The following is a 22,648-nucleotide window of genomic DNA, read 5'->3' as shown; positions in this document are numbered from 1 at the left end:
TAAAAGCTAATGTTTAACCAGGAGTGTCCTGGCCTGTGTGCATACGACTGCACACCCTCAGATCTTGTGCAATGTGAACCGATTGTAGCACCTTTAATGTGAGGTTTGGAGCTTATAAACATCACCAGGTCATTAGCTATTTTTGACTGAAGAAGCAGTCAGACTTGGTAGGATTTCTTAGCTGCTGGACATCACAGGTGTTACAACCTAATAATTCACAGTAGTGGTATAAAATGTAGGTCATACGCTGGTTGAGGTGTGAATTAACTGGTGGGTGTGTTTTGGATGTCCATTACTAAAAACACATGAATTAAATGTACAGGAACCAAACAAAAAGAATCCAGTTGGTTTAGGACAAATAAACCAGAGACGCACACACGACTAGTATTTTTCTACATATTTTATTTCTTTGTGAAATCAACACGAAATGATTTCATACACCAAAAACATAATGTTTAACAACAAATAACTCTGTTTATTAAAAACAAAATAAAACCTTTTATGTGTGAGTTCTCACACACCTGAAAATTGCAATATTTGAATGGCGAACAGCTTTCACAACATAAAAATAAATTATCTGAAATTATGCTTCAAATATCTGTCAGGAAATCTGAAATGGAAGTATAAATTATGACCATAATACCATAAAATCTCTTAGTTCTTCTTTGTCCTATGCTCGTGCATTTCAGCAAAGTGAAAGTGCAGTGAAATACCTTCAGGATGGGGTCAGCTGGAGCAGAAGGAGCAGTGGATTCCTCCGGTCAGGTCGCTAACGACCCCCTCTCTCACCAGTCTGTGCAGGAACTGAGTTTCTTTGTCCACGTTGTGCATGTTCTGCTGCTGCATGACCCTCGTGGGCAGGCTGTCATAGTAGTGCAGCGGCGCCCCCTGCTGGGACAGGTTGTAGCCGAATCCCGCCAGGCTGACCTCGTCACACAGCAGGCTGGCTAAGCTCAGTGCGGTCACGCCCAGCGTCGGTACATTCTGCGAGGAAATTAAGATTCTTCAGGTTTTATCCACCCGGTGCTTTCAACTTTAAGCACGCTCTAATTAAAAAATGTGAAACGCGACTTACAGAACTGACCTCGACTCTAGTGAATTATCTTTATGGGTTTATCACTAGTAGCTCTTGACACAGATCTATGTATGTGCATAAGCCACAACTCCTTTGTAGCGAGAAACTCAAGGTCTGTTTCAGGTTTAACTTGAAATACTTGATGTTCTGCAGCAGGAGGACATAGAGCTGAAGACAGGACTTCCTCCACAATTTATAATTTATTACCTTTAAATGGCTTTTTGGGGAATTATACAAAAGCATAACATTAGGCTTGAAACAATTAATCGTGATTAATCGACCGCTGTAAAATATTCTCAACTAATTTTGTAATCGATTAATCGTTAAACTACTCAAATATATAACATTGCATTCAAGAAAGAAAAAAAACTGCTACAGATGATCAAACATTCACAAGAGGAATGCTACGTAATTGCATTTTAGGCAATAAAATATTCTTTTAATTCATATATTTAATAATGTGTAAAAATGCTTAACTGGATAAATGAAAAATAAAAAAAACATTTTTTTTGTCCAATTAATCGGTTTTCAGAGTAATCAATTACTAAAAAAATGTTAGTTGCGGTCCAAATATTACATTTAGAGATAAAGTTAAATGAAAACTACATTTCATATTGTGTTTGTGTCTCTCAGCATGTCAATAACTTGTTGAGATACTGTAGCTTTAAAATCAAGAGAAATTTGGCTTCTACCAGCACCTTTGACTCGTTCCTGATGTCATTTCTTTTGCTGAGCTCACTTTGTTCCCCCCCTGTCTGCTAGAAGGGGCCAGGACGCACCGTTTAATGAGTGACGTCATTTCTGTGCACTGACTTCGATTTAAATGCCGCAGTTCACAAAACATAACACAAGGGGGCGATACGTCTTCATTTAAAAAGAAAGCATGAGGTCTGCAGAGACAAAATGTTAAGACAGATGAGGCCTTTTGATTTCATCTTTGCAGTGTTAGAACGGTACATCTAAAGCCTCCTCTTTTCAAACTAAATGTCACTCCAACTTTCTCTGTGAACATCAGATTGAAGAACTTCACCAACCTACAGCTGGTGATCCTGAGTGGATCAGATATTACTACTAATGTTTTGATCACTTTAAGTTTTTTTTCCAGAATGTTTTAGAGCTATTAAAAATGAAAAAAAATTTAAAAATCCAATTGTCTAAATGTTGTCCCGTTTTTCCTCCACCCTGATTCCTCAGGAAATGGTTTGAACTGAGCAGTACCTGGTCCCAGCCCCACAGGCGCCACCTGGGTTTAGGGTATTCCAGGAAGTCCAAGGCAGTCTGCCTGAGGACGTCGGGATTCAGAAGTCGGAACCTTGAGGGATCTAGAGGAATTTCCTGTGGAACCCTCTGCCAGAAGAAGAACCAGTCCCAAAATGTCTGCAACACAAAGCAGCACTTTGATTGCTAAAGAGGAAACGCTGTCCTCGTCACACGTTGGAAAAACGTCACTCGACTGGGTCGGCTCAAAAGACAAAACCTATGCATGTTGGGTTAGCGCTATAGAACACTCAGAAACCTCTTGCAGATCTACGTTAGACGTGCCAGAACTTATATGACTGGGGAAAAAGAAAAAAAATTTAAAAGTCAATGCCTACGTTTAGTCATTTATCCAACCAAACCAAATGTTTGTCGGTCAGATTTGCGTACAGCAGATGAATATGAAAATAAAATACGGATTTTATCTTGCTGGCTCACAACAGAGAACAAGATAACGACGACGGTGAAGCCAACGCTCCAGCCACTCACCACGCCGAGCTTCCTGATCATGCCTGAGATCCAGCTGAGGTCAACGCCTTTGTAGATCACGGCCACGAACACGGAATGAGGGTCTGTGTCCGCCCAGCGGAGGGGCGTGCCCTCAGGATAACTCATCCTGATGCTGGTTCGATTCCCCACGTCGCCCGTGTGCTTTCCCAGGGGGCCGCTGTTCAACCTGACAGACACAGAGAGAGGAGAAGAAAGTCAAAATGTTTCGCAGAACAGGAGCAAGATTGGAGTTTGTTACCATTAGAGGCGCAACTAATGATTATTTGACCAGTTATTCTGACGATTAATCGATTAATCAGACGAAAAAATGTGCCAATTTATTTGGCCACATTTATTATACATTAAGCGATGCAACTCATCCATCCATCTTCTTCCGCTTATCCGGGGTCGGGTCGTGGGGGTAGCAGCTTCAGGTGGGAGGTCCAGACTTCCCTCTCTGCAGCCACTTGTTCCAGCTCCTCCGGGGGAATCCCAAGGTTTTCCCAGGCCAGCCGAGAGACATAGTCCCTCCAGCGTGTCCTGGGTCTTCCCCGGGGCCTCCACCCGGTGGGACGTGCCGGGAACACCTCACCAGGGAGGCGTCCAGGAGGCATCCTGACCAGATGCCCGAGCCACCTCAACTGGCTCCTCTCGATGTGAAGGAGCAGCGGCTCTACTCTGAGTCCCTCCAGGATGACTGAGCTTCTCACCCTATCTCTAAGGGAGAGCCCAGCCACCCTACGGAGAAAACCCATTTCACCCGCTTGTATCCACGATCTTGTTCTTTCGGTCACGACCTAAAGCTCATGACCATAGATGAGGGGGGGAACGTAGATCGACCGGTAAATCGAGAGCTTTGCTTAAGCGATGCAACTAAACTATTTAATTTCTTTTTGAAATAATAAACATTTTATTGCATAAAATGCAATACCACAGCATTCCTTTGGTGTGCACTTGATCATTTTATACTTCTAACATCAATGTGAAAAGTTTGTTTAACTAAAAATCATTGCAATGTAGCAAAAGTAGCTTAATAGCAGATATATATATATATTTTTTTTTACAAAAAAAAGTTTTTTTTTCTAAATCTTAAATGCAAAATGTTTTTGATTGAATTACTGCTCTGTATTTTTCCAGCAAATGGCCTTTTTTTAGTCTGTATTCTCCAGATAATGATGGGATTACTAAATTAGTTAACAATTATTTGCAATAGTCGAGTAATCACAATTAATCGTTTCATTAATTGTGATTAATTAAGCTGCCACGGGAAACAAAAACCAGGAGGTCTCAGTCTGAGTGCAGAGTCCAGTTTGTTAAGTTGTAAGTAGCATACTGCGCATGTGTGAAATGTAAGGAGTGGGAGGCGGGGCTAGATCTGGGGTCCTTGGGGGTTCGTGTGTGGGGAGTGCGGATCAGAAGTTGTTAACGGTTAATGGCGACCATTAAAGTGTGGATGCTAACATCAGTAGTGTGATTATTGTTTCAACATTGGTAGCAGAGGATGGTTGCTGCTGGAAATTACAAAGTTCCCCCACCGTTCGACGAGAAGACGTCTTACGAAAGTTGGAAAAATGAAATTGAAATCTGGAGACTTGTTACCGACTTGGACAAAAAGACAAAAAAAAAAAAAAAAAAAAGACAAAAAGAAGCAGGCCCTAGCGGTTACCCTGTCGCTATCAGTCCTGCAGAACTACCAGAAGCGAAAGCGAAGACGGACCTGATTACGGTGTGGAAACTGTCGATCTGCTGACCGAGCTCCAGGCCCTTCAGCACGCCCCCGTTCCCCACCACCACACAGCGGCGACACTTCCCGGCAGCCTCCTCTGGTCCCGGGTCAGGGTGGGCCGCTGGCAGCTGGAAGCACAGAGAGCTAATCAGGTCCGACGTTCTGAGAGACTTTGTGGCTTTAACCAGAAACCACTGAGGCTGCAGACAGCAAAACCCAAGATGACCCAATCAACCAATAGCAGAGACGCTATGGTTGGTTGTATGGCTTCTTGTGAGTTTTTGCTTTTTAATGTGCCTGTCCTCCTCAGTAGTTGACATATAACGATCTGATATTATCTGCATTTGCCTTGATATTGAAAAAAACAAACTCTAGACCAGGCATCGGTGACCATGTGCCTGATCAATAAGAGCAGATCTATTCAGTCCAATTCTATCCCATCTTGCTTTATTATTTATTTTAGCATTATATTTAGAATCCCTGATTGCACTTTATGAACTATTTGAAAAAAGGTTTGTTGCAGTTCATTTTTTACATGTTTGACCTATTGTTGTTCTTTAATCAGTTTCAGTTTGTCTTTTATTTTTACAATAGCTGTTCTACTCCTAATTGAACTGACTGAACAAATTAAAGTTGTCTTGTTTTTACATGGCGACCAAAGCTTCCAAAGTCATTGGTGTATTTAAGTGAGCTGCACTTGTGCAGATTTAGCAAATAAATGCATAATTTAGTACATTTATGTCTGTGTTTTTTAAAAAAAGGAAATGTTTTCAGTCAATTCAGCATTAGTTTTCTGTATCGGCTGATGCTAATGCTCAGATATCTGTAGCTTCCATTGTAGAAAGTGCATTTTGTGAACAGAGATTAAATTTTACTACGCAACTTCAGGCGCTGCACTAACAACTGAAACCATGCAAGTTGGACTGTGGCTTTTCTGAGTTAACAGTAAAACCTCCCTAGATGGTATTTTCATTCACCAGCGTCAGCAGGTTCTCTACTTTGCCTTTAAGCCCTTTGAAGCCAAATGGTGGTGGGTAGAGGAGGAGCTGGGCAGGGATCGGCTGGTCCCTCCACAGGAAGGGCTGGACGGCGCCGCTGGCAGACGGGAACAGAGCGAGCAGCTTCTCCCTGCTGCCTCTGGGGCGACACTGGCCCTCCAGAACTCGCCGCGCGTTCTCATGCACCAGCTGCAGGGCGAAACAAAGAGTCCATCATTGCAACCTGCACATGTATCTGCTTTGTTGTTACATAACCCGCAGAATGCTGTGGCGTAAGACATCTCCAGGGAGGTGTCGTGTGTCAGAAGGATAAACAATATGCTTCACGTCCTTTTCAGTCCCGGAACCCGCTTTGTTTTTTATTACAACTCAAACTGTAGCAAAACTGGAACGTCTATCTGACTTAGTTTATTTTGTGTTTGTTGTGGTTTCACATGCCAGTAAAACGTGAGGACACGAGCTCAAGCTAATGGTTTTTAGTGTTTGCTGACTTTTCCATTTTGATGTAGGAAAGTGAAGGAGTGGTGAGTGAAGTTTAAAAGGAGCTTAACCGGAATTGGCTCCGTGTGTACTTTATGACATTTTAAATGCAGATGCAGTTCTTCATGTCAACACCTCCATTGATGCAGCAGATTACAGGACAACTGACAGATGTACAGACAAGTGTCATTTAGTCACGACTCAACTATCACCCAACAATAGTTACAAACAATAACTTCCACCTCATCTTCAAACAGAAATATCATCATGACTTAGCAAAAAATCAAAAATAGTTAAAGGTGCAGAGGGGAAGTATTATGCATTTTCCAATACATAATAAAATAGCACAGTCGTTTCAAAGGTGTTTTGCAAAGCTGAATGGTTGCCATGGAGACTTTCATGCATATTTGATTTCTTAAATATGCATGAAGGAATAGAGGCAGGTATATTTTTGATGAGGGAAATGTTGATTTTACATAGTACTGCCCCTTTAAGACATCAACTCACCTCTAAAGCTTCAGTATTACTGAGCTTAACTTAATACAATCAAGCAGCAAAAGATAACTGACTCCATAATTATTCTATGCTGTTAGGATTGCATTGACACGATTGATCATCTATTTTTAATAAATTATTCCTTCCAGAACTGTTCCTCAAACGGTGGCAGCATGTTGGACTAGATGTGTTACGTTAGTTCTACCTTGTTCAATATTTCACGGACTCAGGCAATATTGTTTTGAATAAATTACTGTGCAGCTGGAAGAATGTTTTTTCTTTGTTAACTTTCAGACAGTTACGATGCGTAACCGGGGCAACAAGGCATTGTTTTTACAACTGGGACCAGCTGATTAGCATCTCTGTTGTGGCTTGCTAACCACACAGATAAAAATATTTTAAAAAAGGAGCGACAAAAGCAAATGAGGTGGATTATCAGCTCGTACAAACAACTGATGGAGTCATCCGGACACAGAAATTGATTTTCAGTCAGAGGCCTCTTCAGATTCGTTACAAGACCAGTGTTGTACAGTACAGTGAGTGAACCAAACACACCAACGATAAGCTAACAAGAAAGATGAAGCAAGTTTTCTTTGGCTGCTAAATGTTCTTTCTAAGAAGATGCTTTTCTGCTACATTTTCCCTTTAAATAAACATTTGAGCTAACCTGGTTAGCATGTCAAATGGATGAATGCCGTACCTGCCTGTGCTATAATGTTGAGTCATATAAATCAGGGGTGTCCAAACGTTTTGTCACATGGGCCAAAATTATTTAGTACTTGCAGGCCAAGATGATGAAAAAACAACTGAAATTAAGCAAATAAAGCAGTAAAATAGTCTCTATTTGAAGGAAAGGGATGTTATTTAAGTAAGAGAATACTTACTTATACTTATCTACCAACCATGAATAGGAGTATCTAGTTGGATCAACATTATTACCTTTTTCTTCTTTTGCCCTTTCCTTTGGTTTGTTATTTTGTTTGTATTTCCTTTTAAATCCCGTAAAGCACTTTGTATTGCCTTGTTGCTGAAAATGTGCTATATAATTAAAATTACCTTTACCTTTAATCCAAAACTTTAAAAGGATTTTGATGATGTTGCTTTATTGAAAGAGAAGCGTCTAGTTTTTATTTTTTTACGCAACTATTCTAATTTACTCTCAGTTATGAAAACGGGATTTGGGGGCGTGCCGTGGTGGCGTAGGGCGTAGGGCGACCCGTATTTGGAGGCCTTGAGTCCTCGACGCGGCCGTCGCGGGTTCGACTCCCGGACCCGACGACATTTGCCGCATGTCTTCCCCCCTCTCCTTCCCCGTTTCCTGTCAGCCTACTATCACATAAGGGACACTAGAGCCCACAAAAATACCCCCTGGAGGGGTAAAAAAAAAATGTAAAAAAAAAAAAAATAATAATTTAAAAAAAGAAAACGGGATTTGGGTCACTTTCTTTCGAAACACTTGCTATAATGAGCCAAGTTTGATAAATCGGATAAAAGCTGATTTCCGAGCACCAAAGTCGATTTTTCAGTCAAAGCCTCAGGATAGTCGCGGTTCTACTCATCATAAAAGATCGGTTATAGAAATACGAATACTCTGTGTCGTCATTGACTTTTTCCATTGTAGGAAAATCACGTTGGAAATAATTTTACACTGATCACAAATAAAAAAGGTATTTTTGAAGAACAGATGGAAAATCCAGACAACTCTCGTGGTGAAAAGCCTGAAGTGGTTCCAGTGCGCTCCGTTGAGCTTCCCTCACCTGTTTATGTGCAGAGTTGACATGAAACTGAAATGGTTCCTCTGTCCTCGTCTGCATCAGCAGCAGGAAGGATATCACCAAAACCAGCAAAGCCAAAACAATAAGCGCCGACCACACCTGCCTGCAGAGAAATGGAAAAAGAAAATCCAACAGTTAGGCTTAAAAAATGAAGCCAAAGACAAACATGAAAAATGATAGCAGAGAGGAAGTACGTTCACGTTTCTGATGTCTTTCACATTGGAGACGTTACAGAGTCGAGCATTTTGACTGAGATCCTATTAGAGGTTTTTATATGCTGATACAGCAACATCAGCATCTTATTCAGGCGTCGGAGCAACAACCCCCTTTTTTTTGCGTTTGTGTAATTTTAAAGCTCAGATAAGTTAAAGGGACAATTTTATGTAAAATTGCCTTTTTGAGTTTTACATCATGTTACAATGTTATTCCCTCATTAAAACAAATTGCTTTGATTCTTTCATACACGTTTCAGAAAACCTTTCAGCAACCATTCAGCTGTCCAAAACACCTAGCTGGACCCAGCCCATCCTTTGAGGATGAAGCTCCTCCTCTGATCTGCAGTTTTCAAGCTTCCACCTCACAGAGGAGCCTTCCTCGCCAATCCCCCACTCAGTTCCTTCAGACTAGCCAGCAGCAATTAGCAAACACCTGGTGGAACTGAGCATCAGCTGAGCTCATTATATGAGATGCTTCTCAGTAAAACGCTGGTAAAAAAAATGTTAAAGCGTTAATAGAGGAGCCATGTTGTGATGACTTCTCAAAGAGCAGAAGCTTCTTAAAGAGACAAAGGCCCAATTTCAAGGCGTTAAATTACAACGTCAACGTGAGGGGGATGTCTGGAGGCTCCCTCCCGGACCTGTTGCCCCAGCAACCAAGACTTGGACAAGCAGAAAAATCTGATGATTTGCATTTTTTGTCCTTGAACCCGCATTTCTTGTCATGCTGACATGCATGAATTGAATGTGCAGGTCTGGGAACGTGTGATGACATACAAATTATGGGAATGACATATTTCTCTGTTTGGGTCCAACTGACCCACATGCAAGGACCAGTGATACTGCCAACAATAATTGTGTTTTTTTTCTAATGTTCCACACCAAAGAGAGGAGTTCTCAGCCACAGGCACCAACACAATGTGAATGGGTGAGTAGTGATCACCTGTGTGCTGGACAGCGCAAGGAAAGCTCCATGTTGTCATCTGCCGTGGATCCAGCAATCACCTTGGGTCTCCCAGCTGAAGCTCGGAGCCCTCTGGCTCTCAGCCATCCTGTCCTGGACACACACACACACACACAGTATTTCTCTTTGTCCACACAGACTACCAGAATAGAGGAGCTTCTGTGGCTAATGTGACATAATTCAAAGGGTTGGTGGTTGGATACATTTTCTGCTTCCCCAGTGTCTGGGATCAGATGATTGTCAGCTTACACATTCTGTTCGGTTTGACTGTCCATGAACACACAGCACAGAAAAGGCAATGATTATCATCTAAGGCATTAAAATACTTACCCAGTTTAGAGCTGTGACTAACAGGTAATCGGTTACTTGTGTTAATTATTCTGATGATTTTTCATTAAACTACTCAAGCCTTTTATTATACAATATTAGAAATACATTAAACATCAAAATAAACAAATAATTCAATTAACATTTTACAAAAGACAGACATTTTATTGCCTAAAATGCAATTAATATTGGCCAATATTTTGACTTAAGATTAATAACTGGGTGGCAAAAAGGTGCTAGGAGATTTTTTAAAAACTGAATCTGAACTGGGTGAAGCTAAAACTGTAATAAGAATATTTTTCATCTCAATTCGTGCTCCAGCCTCTGGTGGTTGGCAATGGTTTCACCCGTGCTTTGAGAATTTGCCATTGAATTTTCTAGAATTCTTATTACTGAAGTTCAATATGCGACAAACCCCTGAGAAAAATATGTGACAAAGCTGAAACAGTCATCAGATTTCCGTCAGCCTCCAGCCGGCTGGCTGAAGGCTAAAACGCAGGTTGTGATCTGCACAACAGATATTGTCCTTGTCCCAAATACGACAATCACATTGATTTTATTTATTTATTTTTCTGCACCAAATTCGATCTCTTAAGTTCAGAACCAGTAACACCTACACAACAGTGAACGTTACTCTAAGTGACCATTTCTATAAATCATAGATAAGCGCACAACGCATAACGATTCAATTTTTACTAAAAATGAGGTTTAGCATCATAAAAAATATATTTTACAAAACCCTTACTGAAGGCCTGACCTGAATGCTAACTCGAGCTTCGTCCTGTTGCCCACTTTTAAATGACTAAGATGATAACATAACGGAGTAAAAGACCTCCGCCTGGTTCCGTTTAATGAAATAACTCCGGACCGTAATATACCAATAACATGAGTTCAGTAATGGCTTTATTTTTTTATAAATTAGCCGTCAGTGTGGTGGGGTCTATAAGCAGGCAGGGGGACAAACTGCGTGTTGCTCGGGCAGCATAATGGCGCAGTCTCTAACGGTCGGTCTGCTGCGTTTAAATAGCGAGGGGCTCGCGTGCGAGTGACAGCGGGCCGAGCTCGAACCGCGGCACCGGCAGCGGCCACGATCCGAGCCCGCTGGTTCTCCGGGCTATCGCTACGTTATTACCCTACACGAAATCCCTCAGTTTCTTTACGTCTTCCCTTTCCATCCGAGTAAAACATAAGCTAGATATTTTTTTGAATACTGAGTTTGTTTACCGCAGCGTCCAGAGGTGGTAAAAGGTCTCGTTTTGAAAATGTTTAAACATTAATCCAGCCGCATTAAAAATGAGCTGCTGTTCGGTTACAATAGCCATAATTACCGTTTACGAAAATAGTCCGCTACGGGCCTTTATCTACTTATAAGCGTCCTACGTCTCCTGGAGTTTGCTCCTTTACTCTGTTACTTAAAAGTGTCCTTACCCTCGCATGGACCCCGGTGGCTCTTCATGGCTCCATTCAGTGAAATGAAACGAGCTGCTCTCCAGTTCTGACAGAGTTTAGCCTGGAGCTGACTTCATCTGTAACATTCTTCAAGGAGCCGTGACGCAGCCAGCCAATCAGCGACAGGGGAACACACCCATCACTTCCGCTTTTTTTTCACATTACCCGTACATTATAGTTACAAACCAACCTGCACACACAAAACCGCTAGACAATTAAGATTTATTGTCACTTTGTACATCATTAGATAGAGGAAACAATGGAGATATAGGCTGCCTTCTAAACAATTCTGTATTTATGACAGTAAAGTCTCAGTTTAAAAAGTTTTGAACAGAAACTTTTTACTTATTTACTGTATCATACAATATATGCTTAAAGGCATACATATTATCCTGTAAAAAACTGAAAGGCTTTAATGGGTTACATTAGTCTCCACATGAAACCTTTCTTAACAGGACATTTGGTTTGCAAAGTACTCTTAAAAAACATATTGAACATAACATTCCTGTCTGCATTCCAGACAAATGGCGCTTCAGCTGCAGGATAGAGAACAAACATGCAAACAGTTGCCAGCAGTTCGTCCTACTGCAGAGGCTGCTTCAGTTCAAACAGGCCTGTTCCACCTTTGACCACCTTCCCTACAACCAAGCAGGCCGAGGGAGAAACCAGCTGATCCCGTGACCCTGTGAAAGAAAAAAAAAAGAGTAAAGATATCAATGAGTAAGAAAGAAACTGAGCATGCTGGTTTCTGCAAACTGTATGTCACTGAATGCACTGTGGTTGAAACGAGTGAACCAAAGCTGGAGGAATGTCATTTACAAGCTCAAACACAGGAGCCATTTTCATCCCATAAGTATGAAAATCATATTAGACTCGAGATCCACTGTTGAATCGTCGGCGGTTCCCTCCATTTCTTACCCAGCATGGTGGCCTGTTTGAGGAACTTGAAGCTGGTCTCAAAGGTCATCTGCTGCAGAGGGGAAGAGTTCGACATGATGGCGTGTCGGTTTAACGGCTTGTAGACGCCTTCGAAACACATGTAGTCTGCCACCAACGACAGATGCCGGGGGTCAACCTCAATCCCTGCAGACGGGGGTCAGAGATACCGGGTCACAATCTGAGAGCCAGGTAATCTAAGAGTTCTGCACGTTCTGTTGAACGCTACAGAGTTTTCTACACTCAAATTTCCAGACGTAACTGGGGGTTCTTTCAGGATAAATATGACAGATGTGGGTGTAGAGGTCAGACTTTACACATTAAATCTGCAAAATAAAGAAATAAGGCAAAAAAGAAAAGAAGGCAATAAGAAGGAAGGATGGTAATAGAAAGAAAGGAAGGAATGCAATAGTATGGAAGGAAAAGAAGAAGACAAAAAGGAAGGAACAAGGAGGGATAATAGGAAGGAGGAATACAAAAGGAAGTAACACAGAAAGGAAGGAAAGAAGGCGATAGGAAAGAGAAAGACAGAAGACAAAAGGAAGGAAGAAGGGAAAGAAAGGTAAAAGGAGGGAAGGAAGAATCGAAGGAAGAGGGAAAAAGGGAATCAGATAATAGACAAATGGATGTGTGGATGGATGGAAAAAGTCAGATAAAACAAATTAATTCCATCATACCTGATCCAGACTACAAAATAATTAAATTCCAGACCTGTTTAAACACTGAAGTAATACTGTGAGTTAGAGCATAGCTGCGTGTGTGTGTGTGTGTGTGTGTGTGTACGTACCATAAACTGCAAAGACGTCTTTGATCTCCTTCTCTATGACTTTCAGAGCCACTTCGATCCCGTAGGTGCTGGCCATGGCGTGGACCTCATTGGAGTACAGTTTGTTGACGTCCAGGATCTGGAGACACAAGCTGATCATGTGACAACTAAACACATCCATGCAAAGATGTGTTTAGTTGTTCCAACCTGATTTAATTCCAACAATCAGGTTGGACTTAAACCAATTCTGTTCAGCTGGTGGAACTGGAACATGAGGATATCAGCTGAGGTTAAAATGCTTAACCGTGTTCATCAAGTCTTGAACAATGGCTGAACTTGTAAATGCAACAACTAATCAGATTATAATATTAATATAGACATGTTGCAATGTGACGTCATGCACGGAAGATCCCTGCCCCCATCGCCCTGCTGGAGGGCAAAAAAATGCTAGCTTACCGTTCGCTTTAGCTGTTAAGTTGTCAACATAACATGCTAAATATTAAATGTAGCATCACGTATAAAAGAAAAGGGATGCAGTTCTTTGCTACAAACTGTCAGCACTACAACATTTTAATTAAACAATAGTTATTAAATCTAGCATAACTGATCTAGCCAAGCTGTTGAATCGTCCACAGAAATATGCTGAAATATACAAACATAACCGAACATAACTGATCTAGCCAAGCTACATCCGTTATGCTAACTTGACTTTGACAACCTTAACATATAGATTTGCTGTGGAATTTGTTGTGTTTCGGTTCAATTTGAAAAAAGATGATGAGCTCTGACAGCTCATCGGCAGAGCAGGTATAGAGCGAGGTAATAGAAGAACGAGTGGTTTTGAACAAAGGTTTTTCTGTATTATTGATGCCTTTGTTGTGACTCACTGCACTAAATTAATAATGCTACATTTCCAGGTTTAATTTAGTTAATGCTGCAGCATCTCAATCATCTCATCGCCCTTCAGCGTTGTGCGCATGTGTAAAATTTCCGATTGTAAACAATAACATGCAACCTGTCTATACATGGAGAGAAATGTCTGAAAAAGTTGAAGCTTTACATCACATTATTGATAATCAATAACAGAACATGCCACTAATAAACCAATATGATTGAGCTGTAATTTCAAGTTCTTTCATTTATATACAGTACAGACCAAAAGTTTGGACACACCTTCTCATTGAATTCAATGAGAAAGTTGTGTCCAAACTTTTGGTCTGTACTGTATATCCCTCGACATATACTTCTTAGATTACTGTGTAATTTCTTGTTATTCAGTGCAAGAGTGAGTCAAAGTGTGGCATAAATTATGGAATAAGTGTGTTACAGGTTGTGTGGAATGCGGCCGACGTACATCGTTGTACTTAAAGATTTCGTGCATGTTGATGCCCTCTGTGTTGAGAACCGTCTGCTTTTCCCCAGACTTGGTTGTGGTCTCGCTCAGCAGGCACCGCGTCAGGCCTCGGGTCTCCATGATGACGGCGTTCTGGGCCAGAGTCGACAGGACCGAGGTCAGGTCGAAGTGGACCCTGTTCAAAGGGAATTCCAGCTCCACCTGTGTGAAACGTCACGTTTCATACAAGTCGTTAGCACATCGGAGTTGACGGGTGGAAACAATGACAGAACAGCGGGGGTGTTTAAAGAGTGAGCAAACTTTGGGCCTAACCCACACCAGGCACCTTTCACTACATTCAGTATGTTCACAGCCTTTATGGGTTTAAAACTTACGGTTTCTAGGCAGGCAAGTTCCAATATTTCCAGCTGGAAATCTGACTTCAGGGGGTGTTTCTTGTTTTCCCACCGAATGTCTCAGATTTAAGACTTGTAAAGCCGAATTTAAAACAGTTTTCAAGACCATAATGAATAAAAGTTCTCCACAGAAATATACAAATTTTGTCCAGCCAACTGGCTTACAACAGATGCAGAAAACTAACTAGCTAATATATAATTGTTAGCTAGCTAAATACTTTAAAATACTTAAATATCTAAGTATTTTAGAATACTATTCGATTCTTTTCACCAGTAAAAAGACTCATTGATTCCACCTTAAATGCTAGCTAGCTAAACCCTTGCTAAGTAGCAATACCCTGAACCCATTCTATGTACGAAGGGTATAGCTAGCTAGCATTAAAATTGTAGCTAGCTATACCCTTGCTACTTAGCGAGGGTATGCTAGCAGTGAGTTACAGTAACCTGAACTGTCTCAAATCACAGAATGCAATGAAGATGTCTGAGTGCGATTCAAACTTCTGCTCGACAGAAAAGTCTCCCCAGAAAAAAAAAAAAAACATTTAATACAAGATTAAATAGTTCTGTCAAGACAAAATTTAAGACTTGCAATTAAGGCCAATTTTCTTTAAAAAAAATCTCTATTTAAGACATTTTAATACCTTCATTTTAGCTACATGAATTTAAGACTTTTAAAGGATGCATTAACACCCTGTTTCACTGACTTATGTTAGAAAATCTGACATACGAGCGATAAGAGAATGCACCCAAAATCTCCTGTTAGTGTAGTTTATAGCAGATTCTCAAAGTAACTTATTAAAGAAAAGTCATTAATCAAGTATAACAATAAACATATTGATTGAACTCCTATGTAGGTATACCATTTTGCACAAATATGGACCAATAGCCTAGTTGTAGTTTACTGTAACTCTCTAAAGTGCAACCTGGCTCACCTCACACCAGAGTTCTTCCTGCTGATCGAAGGAGTATCTCTTTATGGCCGAGTTAGATGACAGAACCGAGTTCACCCTCATCTGGACCGAGGACTCTCCCCCTTGCCCCACTCTCATTTCTTTCTTCTTCTTCTTCTTCTGCTGCTGCTGCTCTCCAGTGTCTGCTGACTCAGGCTGGGTCTCCTCCTCAGAGTTTGCCTGGCTGTTCTCCTCCTCGCCCTGATCCTCTTCGGCATCGCCACCTTCGCCCTCGTCTTCGCTTTCGTAGTCTACCTGTAAGTAGAGGTGAATTATCAGCTTGGACATCCATGACGGCAGGATTTTTGTCTCCAACTACACTGACTAAATTCTCTGGAAATCCCCCCCAGTTCTAAATGAAAGCAATCAGAATAACACTGGTATTTCTGCTGAGTTATTATACAGTGAGAATTTCATCATACAAAATGGTCAAAGTGTTCATCTAAATCCTTAGTCGGAAGAGTGAGCGAAATCTCATTAAGCAAGTGTTTCAAACACATTTCCATAAGAAGTACTGCTTTAACCAGCTGTGGTTATTTGGTTTCAGCCTTACTGAACAGACATTTTGCCATGTTTTTACCTCCCTCAGTCATGCTGCATTCAGGTTTTAGCTTAGCTTACCGAGTTTCAGTTTTATTCGATTCAAAACCACTACTGATCTCAAAGGGAAATTAAATGTTGCAACTCAGAGAAACTGGCAACAGTTTTAGCTTTAGTGCTTTCACTTCAATTCTTGTTTCAGCTTCCACTCTTTGGCCTGGTATTTGTGGAGTCTTATTTTTTTTTTTTTTACAAAAATTGGACTCATTGCCAAGTTTGTGCACACAGACAAGGAATTTCACTGTGGTTCCGATTTACTTTCAATTAAGACATTTAAAATCTAAATATATGAGAAAGGGAAAATAAAAAGCACAATTACCTTTATGTCTTTTAATAATAATAATAATAATAATAATAATAATAATAAAAAGACCATTAATAGTGGGGTTCTCCAAGGCGCAATTCCTGGTCCAGTACTTTATTTTCTGTAAATTCTCCCAATAGTTTGGATTTTTAGCAAACAAACCAGATCAAATTGGACGATGTAGACCAGAGGTGGCAAACCTGCGGCTCTTCGCGGGTCTCATGCACACACACATGTGCGGGTCTTTGATACCAAAATTTCCCACACTCATTGAAGGCAGCATTGCAAAAGCAGCATAAGGTGCAGCGCAGGATGTGAAATTTTAAGCTAGCGCTACAAGTCTGCAGTAGTTGTCGGTCTAGGAGGAGAGACTTTAGGTAATAGATGGAAGCTAAATCATTTAGGAATAAAAGCTACCCGTGGTACGCAACTGGTAGAGGTCACCACAATGACCTCAAATAGGTACAAATCTGGGCCATGTGAATAAATTGTCCTACATGTTTTAAAAATGTTCTGCATGAGTCGCTTCCACATCTGCTAGTTAGGCAGACGGAGCTCGAAGGTTTTCTGTATGTGTGTGAATAAATTTCTACTACACTTAAACAAATCTAATCACCATCTTGTTTTCACTGACACATGTGGAAGAGTTGCTTTGAGTAGCTATAACAGAGTACAAACCAAAAAAAACAAAAGAACGCTGTTAGGTGTCCCACTAAAGCAGTGGTTCCCAAAGTGTGGGGCGCGCCCCATAAGGGGGCCGTGGGAAACAATATGAATGAATGAAAAAAAAAACAGTTACACAAAAGTGTTTCACTGTAAAGATGGTTTGTAGTGTGTTTTGTTGCAACCTAAAGTGTGAAATAAACTTCAGTGGAGTGTGAAAACAAAATATGTGTAAAGGTTTATGTCTGGTTGAACGATGTGTGGACCCAGTTGATTTTTTTTTCTTTTTGGGGGGGCTATGTTATTGTAATCCAGAGGGGGACCCAGAAAATCTTTGGGAACCACTGCACAAAAGCCTCAGGCACGAAGAAAAAAGCTTTTTCAGCAGCAATGTGGTATGAAGCTGATCTTGAAATTGTTGTGTGGCTCTTTACGGTGATGATGAGCTTCATTTGGCTCTTGTTGCTGAACTGGTTCACCACCCCTTGTCTAGACCATTTAAAGTTGCAAAAAAATAAATAAATAAAATAAAATAAAAAAATTTGCTTTTTACCAAAAATCTTCTGTTTCATTATCACTGACATTGGCTAATTGAGCCATATTAAAATTTCTACTCTAAGTGAGGAACTTTGAATTAACAATCCACGAACTGGTGCAGAGGCCCTTTCCTTTTAGACACTTTTGAAAATGGGGAAGACAGGAAAATGCTCCATTTAGGTAAGCTAGCTCTTTAGGTGAGCTAAAGAAAGTAGCACACCTAAACCTGCTCATACCTACAGTGAGAGCAATAATCAAAATGTTGCAAACAAATAGAGCTGTGACTGATATGGCTGGATGAGGACTCAAAAAAGTGAGCAGAAGCATAATAATAACAATGACCTTTGTGTTCAAAGGTCATTGTTGGGGTTTCTGAGTCTCCATATATTGTTCATATAATATCTTTATTGTGGGCGCCAGTAACTGTTGCAACCAAAGTCCCTCCATGATTCTACAGCTACAATGTCCCTCAGTAAGCTTTTGTGTTTTTGTTCTTGTTTCTACTGCAAATATCTCAGTACACTTAAATAAGACAAGACTAGCAGGTCACTTTTCAGCAAGAAATAGGAGCTTGTTTTTAAGTCGATAATTCCTTAATTATCGACTTAAAAACACACACACACACACACAAACTAGTGTGTGTGTGTGTGGATGAGAAGCATTGTTTTAAAATCTAGTTTCAAGTGACCTTTATTTTTGAGTCTGACAGGTGAGTCGGTCAGTCGCAGCCTTATGCAGTAAGACTAAACTCTATGCCTTCTTCTATGTTTTTAGAACATAGAAGAAGAACATTGTTCTTGTGTGCAACAAGGACAATGTTCTTGTTGCATTGGCAGATTATTTCACAAGATATTTTAAAAGTGAAATAATCCGCCATTGGAAGTAGTAATTTATCATCAATATTAAGGAAATACTGACTCAAAACCAGCTGCTATATCTTGCTGAAAAGCTACTTGTAAGTTAGTTTTGTCCTATTTAAAGTACACTAATATATTTGCACAAGAAACTAGACTGAAAACACTTGGTAAGACTTTGTGTGTTTTTGCAGTGTACTGCTCGTATGCTGATTGAGTCAGAGTTTCTGGGAGTACATTCCATTCCAACCAAGTTGAAACTCGTGTTGGCGACCATGAGAAAATGTTACAGGAAGTCTGACATTGGGGAAGACACCTCAATTCGTGGAATTACGTTTCACAAAGGAACACGCCCCGTTTCAGCCTAAGCCCTACCTCCTCCGCCTGTTTGCTTTTCCTCTTGGCGTCTGACGCATCAGCGTCTCCTTCATCCCCCTGGTCATCAACTATCTCTCCTTCCTCCTCCTCTTCTCCACCGCCGTCCTGTGGAACGTCAACGTGAATGAAAAAAAAAGCTCGAGCACGTCTGAGGCTGATGGAGAGCACTGAAAAATAATGACAAAACTAAATTGAAACCTGGACCCCTGCGGTCCCATCCTCGTCCATGTTTTTATCTCCAGGGGTGGCCTTCCTCGTCTCCACGGCGATGGAGGCCAGCTTGGCTGAGCGCTTTTTAATGGCTTCCAGGAGGAGACGGAAAAACCTGAAAGTAAATGTGGAGATGGATGAGAGCAGGTGGGGTTAAAGACAAACAGGTTAGCTCTGACTGTTTCCTGGCATGCAAACACACACCTCGTCTCCATGTAGTGGAGGATCTGATGGGGAGTTAACAGCTTGTCGTCACGGTAACGCTCAGGAGGCAGGAAATGAAAGGTGACTTTAAACGATTGCAGTCTTTGATAAGCTTCGATCCGAAGCGTCTCGACAACGTCCACCTTCTGCAGCACCTACACACACACACACACACACATCATTTATCTGTAACCCTGATAAATGAAAGGGGCGGTGAAGTTTGCCCTCCCACCTTCTTCAAATCAGGCGAAATGGGTGTCAATTAACTTGACTCCGTTTGTGCAGCAAAACTTGTCATTTGTGCTGCTTTGGCTTTGAAGATATTAATGAAAGGTTAGAGGTCAAAAGGCCAACCAGCCCCCCCCCCCCCCCCCCCCCCTTTTATAAAATCAAACAAAATAGGTGTCAATCACCTCGGCTATGTTTGTGCTGGTTTGTGCAGCAAAAATCTTTGTTTGTGCTGCTACCATTCTAAAGATATTAAGAAAAATGTTCTCCAGGGGTCATCAGAGGTCAACCACTCCTGTGGCCCTGCTCACAATTGCAAAAATAAATAAATTTGGTATCAATCAATTGTGCTACGTTTGTGCAGGAAATTTATTTTTATATATACATTTTTTTTTTTTTTTTTTCGTACCCCGCCAGGGGGTCTTTTTGTGGGCTCTAGTGTCCCTTATTTTTTTAAAGTAGGCTGACAGGAAAGGGGGAAGAAGACATGCGGCAAATGTCGCCGGGTCCGGGAGTCGAACCCGCGACGAGGACTCAAGGCCTCCAAACACAGGTCGACCCCAACGCCACCACGGCACGCCCGTGCAGGAAAAATTTTAATTTGTACTGCTATCATTTTAATGATATTAATAACAGGTTGTAGAGGTCATTAAAGGCCAGTGAACATCTGCTCATGCTGAAACTTTGAATTTCATTTAATTTATAAGTTGCTAACCTATGAACATGAATAATTTAATTTTAACCTGGAAGAAATTCAATTCAAACTTGGTCTTATTTAGAATGAACAACAACACCTCCCAAAACAATCTCGGTGACCTGTGTCTTAGCTTCTGATCACTAGAGGGTGCTATTAGACAAACTGTACTTTTGAAATACAAAAAATAAGAATAAAACCAAACATGTGCTTGGCATCTACTTTTGAGGTCAATGTTATGATCAACAGCAATCATCAACTCTTCTTTTCAATAATTCACACCAAATTTATTTATTTTTGCAATTGTGAGCAGGGCTACAGGAGTGGTTGACCTCTGATGTCCCCTGGAGAACATTTTTCTTAATATCTTTAGAATGATAGCAGCACAAACAAAAAAATTTGCTGCACAAACCAGCACAAACATAGCTGAGGTGGTTGTCACCTACTTTGTTTGATTTTATAAAAGTGGGGGTGATGGTTGACCTTTAACCTTTCATTAATATCTTCAAAACCAAAGCAGCACAAACGACAATTTTTGCTGCACAAACGGAGTCGAGTTAATTGACACCCATTTCGGCTGATTTGAAGAAGGTGGGGGGGCTGGTTGACCTTTGATGACCTCTAGAAACATTTCTTTATATCTTTAAAATGATAGCGGCACAAATAAAAAATTTTGCTGCACAAACCAGCACAAACGTTTGACACAAATTTTGTCTCATTTGAAGAAGATGGGGGGGCAAACTCAGGTGTATTACCCAGGTATACAGTGCAGTTTTGTAATTATAAATTGCTGTATATATTAAACATGACTTTCAAAAAAATCTGAAGTTTTATTTTAACACCTTAAAATTGGGCCTCTGTCTCTTTAAGAACAGCTCTTTCTGAAACTCTGCCTTCAAGAAGTCATCACAACATGGCCCCTCTATTAACCCTTTAGAAACATTTTTATCAGCGTTGCACTGAGAAGTAGCTCCTATAATGAGCTCAGCTGTTCCACCAGATGTTTGCTAATTTCTGCTGGCTAGTCTGAAGGAGCTGAGTGGGGAAGTGGCGGGGAGGGGGGCTGTTCTGTGAGGCAGAAGCTCGGTAGCTTGGAAACTGCAGCTCTGAGAGGAGCTTTGTCCTCGAAAGTGGGGCTAGGTTCATCCAGGAGTTTTAGCACAGCTGAACGGTTGCCATGAAGATTAAAGGATTTCTGAAGCATGCATGAAAGAATCAAGGAAACACTCCAGGTATGCTTTTGATGAGGGAATAGCATTACAACATGGTGTAATGCAAAAAAAAAGTTGATTTTACACTATCCTGCCAGATACTTCTAGTCATTCCTAAGTGTAATCTCAAGCTAAACTGAAGGCATGTCTTAGTTCTGAGCCTAAAAGCGATGGGCTGCTGCATTAAGAGTGGGCTTTGATGAGGGAGAAACAGCTAAGCTCAGAAAGAGCCTACAGCGGAGGAGATGAGTAAAGCACCATGTAACAAAGAGAAACTGGTAAGAAAACCAAACTGTGACGGCCTCAGACCTCAGCCAGGCAGACTCTGGTGAGCTGTTTCCGCAGCGTTTTGGCCCTCTTCAAGGCCTTCTTGTTCTTCAGCACCGGGACGCTCATCATGGGGGTTTTAATGTTGGAACTGGCCACCATCAGGATCTCCCTCAGTCTGGAAGATTGGTGTTGGCTCTCGTTAAAATGAGATGTCAACGATAACGATGGACACAAGCGTTGTGAGTGTGAGGGGTTGTTACCGGGGGATTCCCAGAGTGACGTTCATCTCTCCTCTGCCCGCGAAGTGGAAGGTGTTGAGGGTCATCTGGGTGGAGGGCTCGCCTATGGACTGAGCTGCCAGCAGGCCCACAGCTTCCCCCGGGTCGCACAGGGAGCGCTGCCACTTATAGTGAAGCAGCTGCCGCAGCCTGCAATCATTCATTACTGTACGTCACTCAGCTGCTTTTACAGCAGAGGAGAAACAATCAAACAGGAATCTAATTCTAGCTGTACAGAACAGAGTGGGAGGTTGTGCCAAAAAAAACATAATTCTTATTTACTAACCATTCAAAATGTCCCAAAAATCTATTTAAAATGCCCTAAAAACGTAATTAAAATGTCCAAAAATCATTTTAATTGCAAATATTTTTGAAATGTCCCCTCACGTACCAAAAAAGAAGAAAAGTCCCCAAAATAATACTCGTAAATTGTATACCAGTGCCATACTGTTACTGTAATATGTGCAATGTACTGAATTTAATGTAAATTACTCTTTGCCAACCAGATAGGTTTATATTTACACTTTTTTTTGTGTTTGTTCTGTTCATAAGTGAAAAATTAGTAA

The 22,648-nt window shown here is 41.1% G+C and overlaps 2 protein-coding genes across 2 annotated transcripts in view; both read right to left on the bottom strand.

The window, feature by feature from the left end:
* Positions 1-385: 385 nt before the first annotated feature.
* Positions 386-11,366, bottom strand: st3gal5 (ST3 beta-galactoside alpha-2,3-sialyltransferase 5). Its single transcript, XM_023329122.1, has 8 exons — positions 11,230-11,366; positions 9,454-9,567; positions 8,278-8,398; positions 5,525-5,734; positions 4,539-4,675; positions 2,822-3,008; positions 2,294-2,452; positions 386-984 (listed from the first exon to the last, which is right to left on the bottom strand). The coding sequence occupies exons 1-8, from the start codon at positions 11,235-11,237 to the stop codon at positions 727-729; spliced, it is 1,194 nt and encodes a 397-aa protein (XP_023184890.1). The 5' UTR covers positions 11,238-11,366; the 3' UTR covers positions 386-726.
* An 87-nt stretch (positions 11,367-11,453) lies between these two features.
* Positions 11,454-22,648, bottom strand: part of polr1a (RNA polymerase I subunit A) — a 50,292-nt gene continuing 39,097 nt past the window's right edge. The window contains exons 28-37 of the mRNA XM_023328544.1: positions 22,065-22,232; positions 21,844-21,979; positions 19,402-19,556; positions 19,186-19,312; positions 18,985-19,092; positions 15,634-15,906; positions 14,307-14,507; positions 12,974-13,091; positions 12,169-12,333; positions 11,454-11,933 (exon numbers count right to left, since the gene is read on the bottom strand). Coding sequence (XP_023184312.1) covers positions 11,833-11,933; positions 12,169-12,333; positions 12,974-13,091; positions 14,307-14,507; positions 15,634-15,906; positions 18,985-19,092; positions 19,186-19,312; positions 19,402-19,556; positions 21,844-21,979; positions 22,065-22,232 — 1,552 coding nt within the window. The 3' untranslated portion in view covers positions 11,454-11,832. The remainder of the gene's footprint in view (positions 11,934-12,168; positions 12,334-12,973; positions 13,092-14,306; positions 14,508-15,633; positions 15,907-18,984; positions 19,093-19,185; positions 19,313-19,401; positions 19,557-21,843; positions 21,980-22,064; positions 22,233-22,648) is intronic.

The sequence above is a fragment of the Xiphophorus maculatus genome, chromosome 23 (assembly GCF_002775205.1).
Source record: "Xiphophorus maculatus strain JP 163 A chromosome 23, X_maculatus-5.0-male, whole genome shotgun sequence".
NCBI classification, from domain to species: Eukaryota; Metazoa; Chordata; class Actinopteri; order Cyprinodontiformes; family Poeciliidae; genus Xiphophorus; species Xiphophorus maculatus.
The sequence above is the reverse complement of the archived record's forward strand: the minus strand, read 5'-3'. Positions and strand labels throughout refer to the sequence as shown.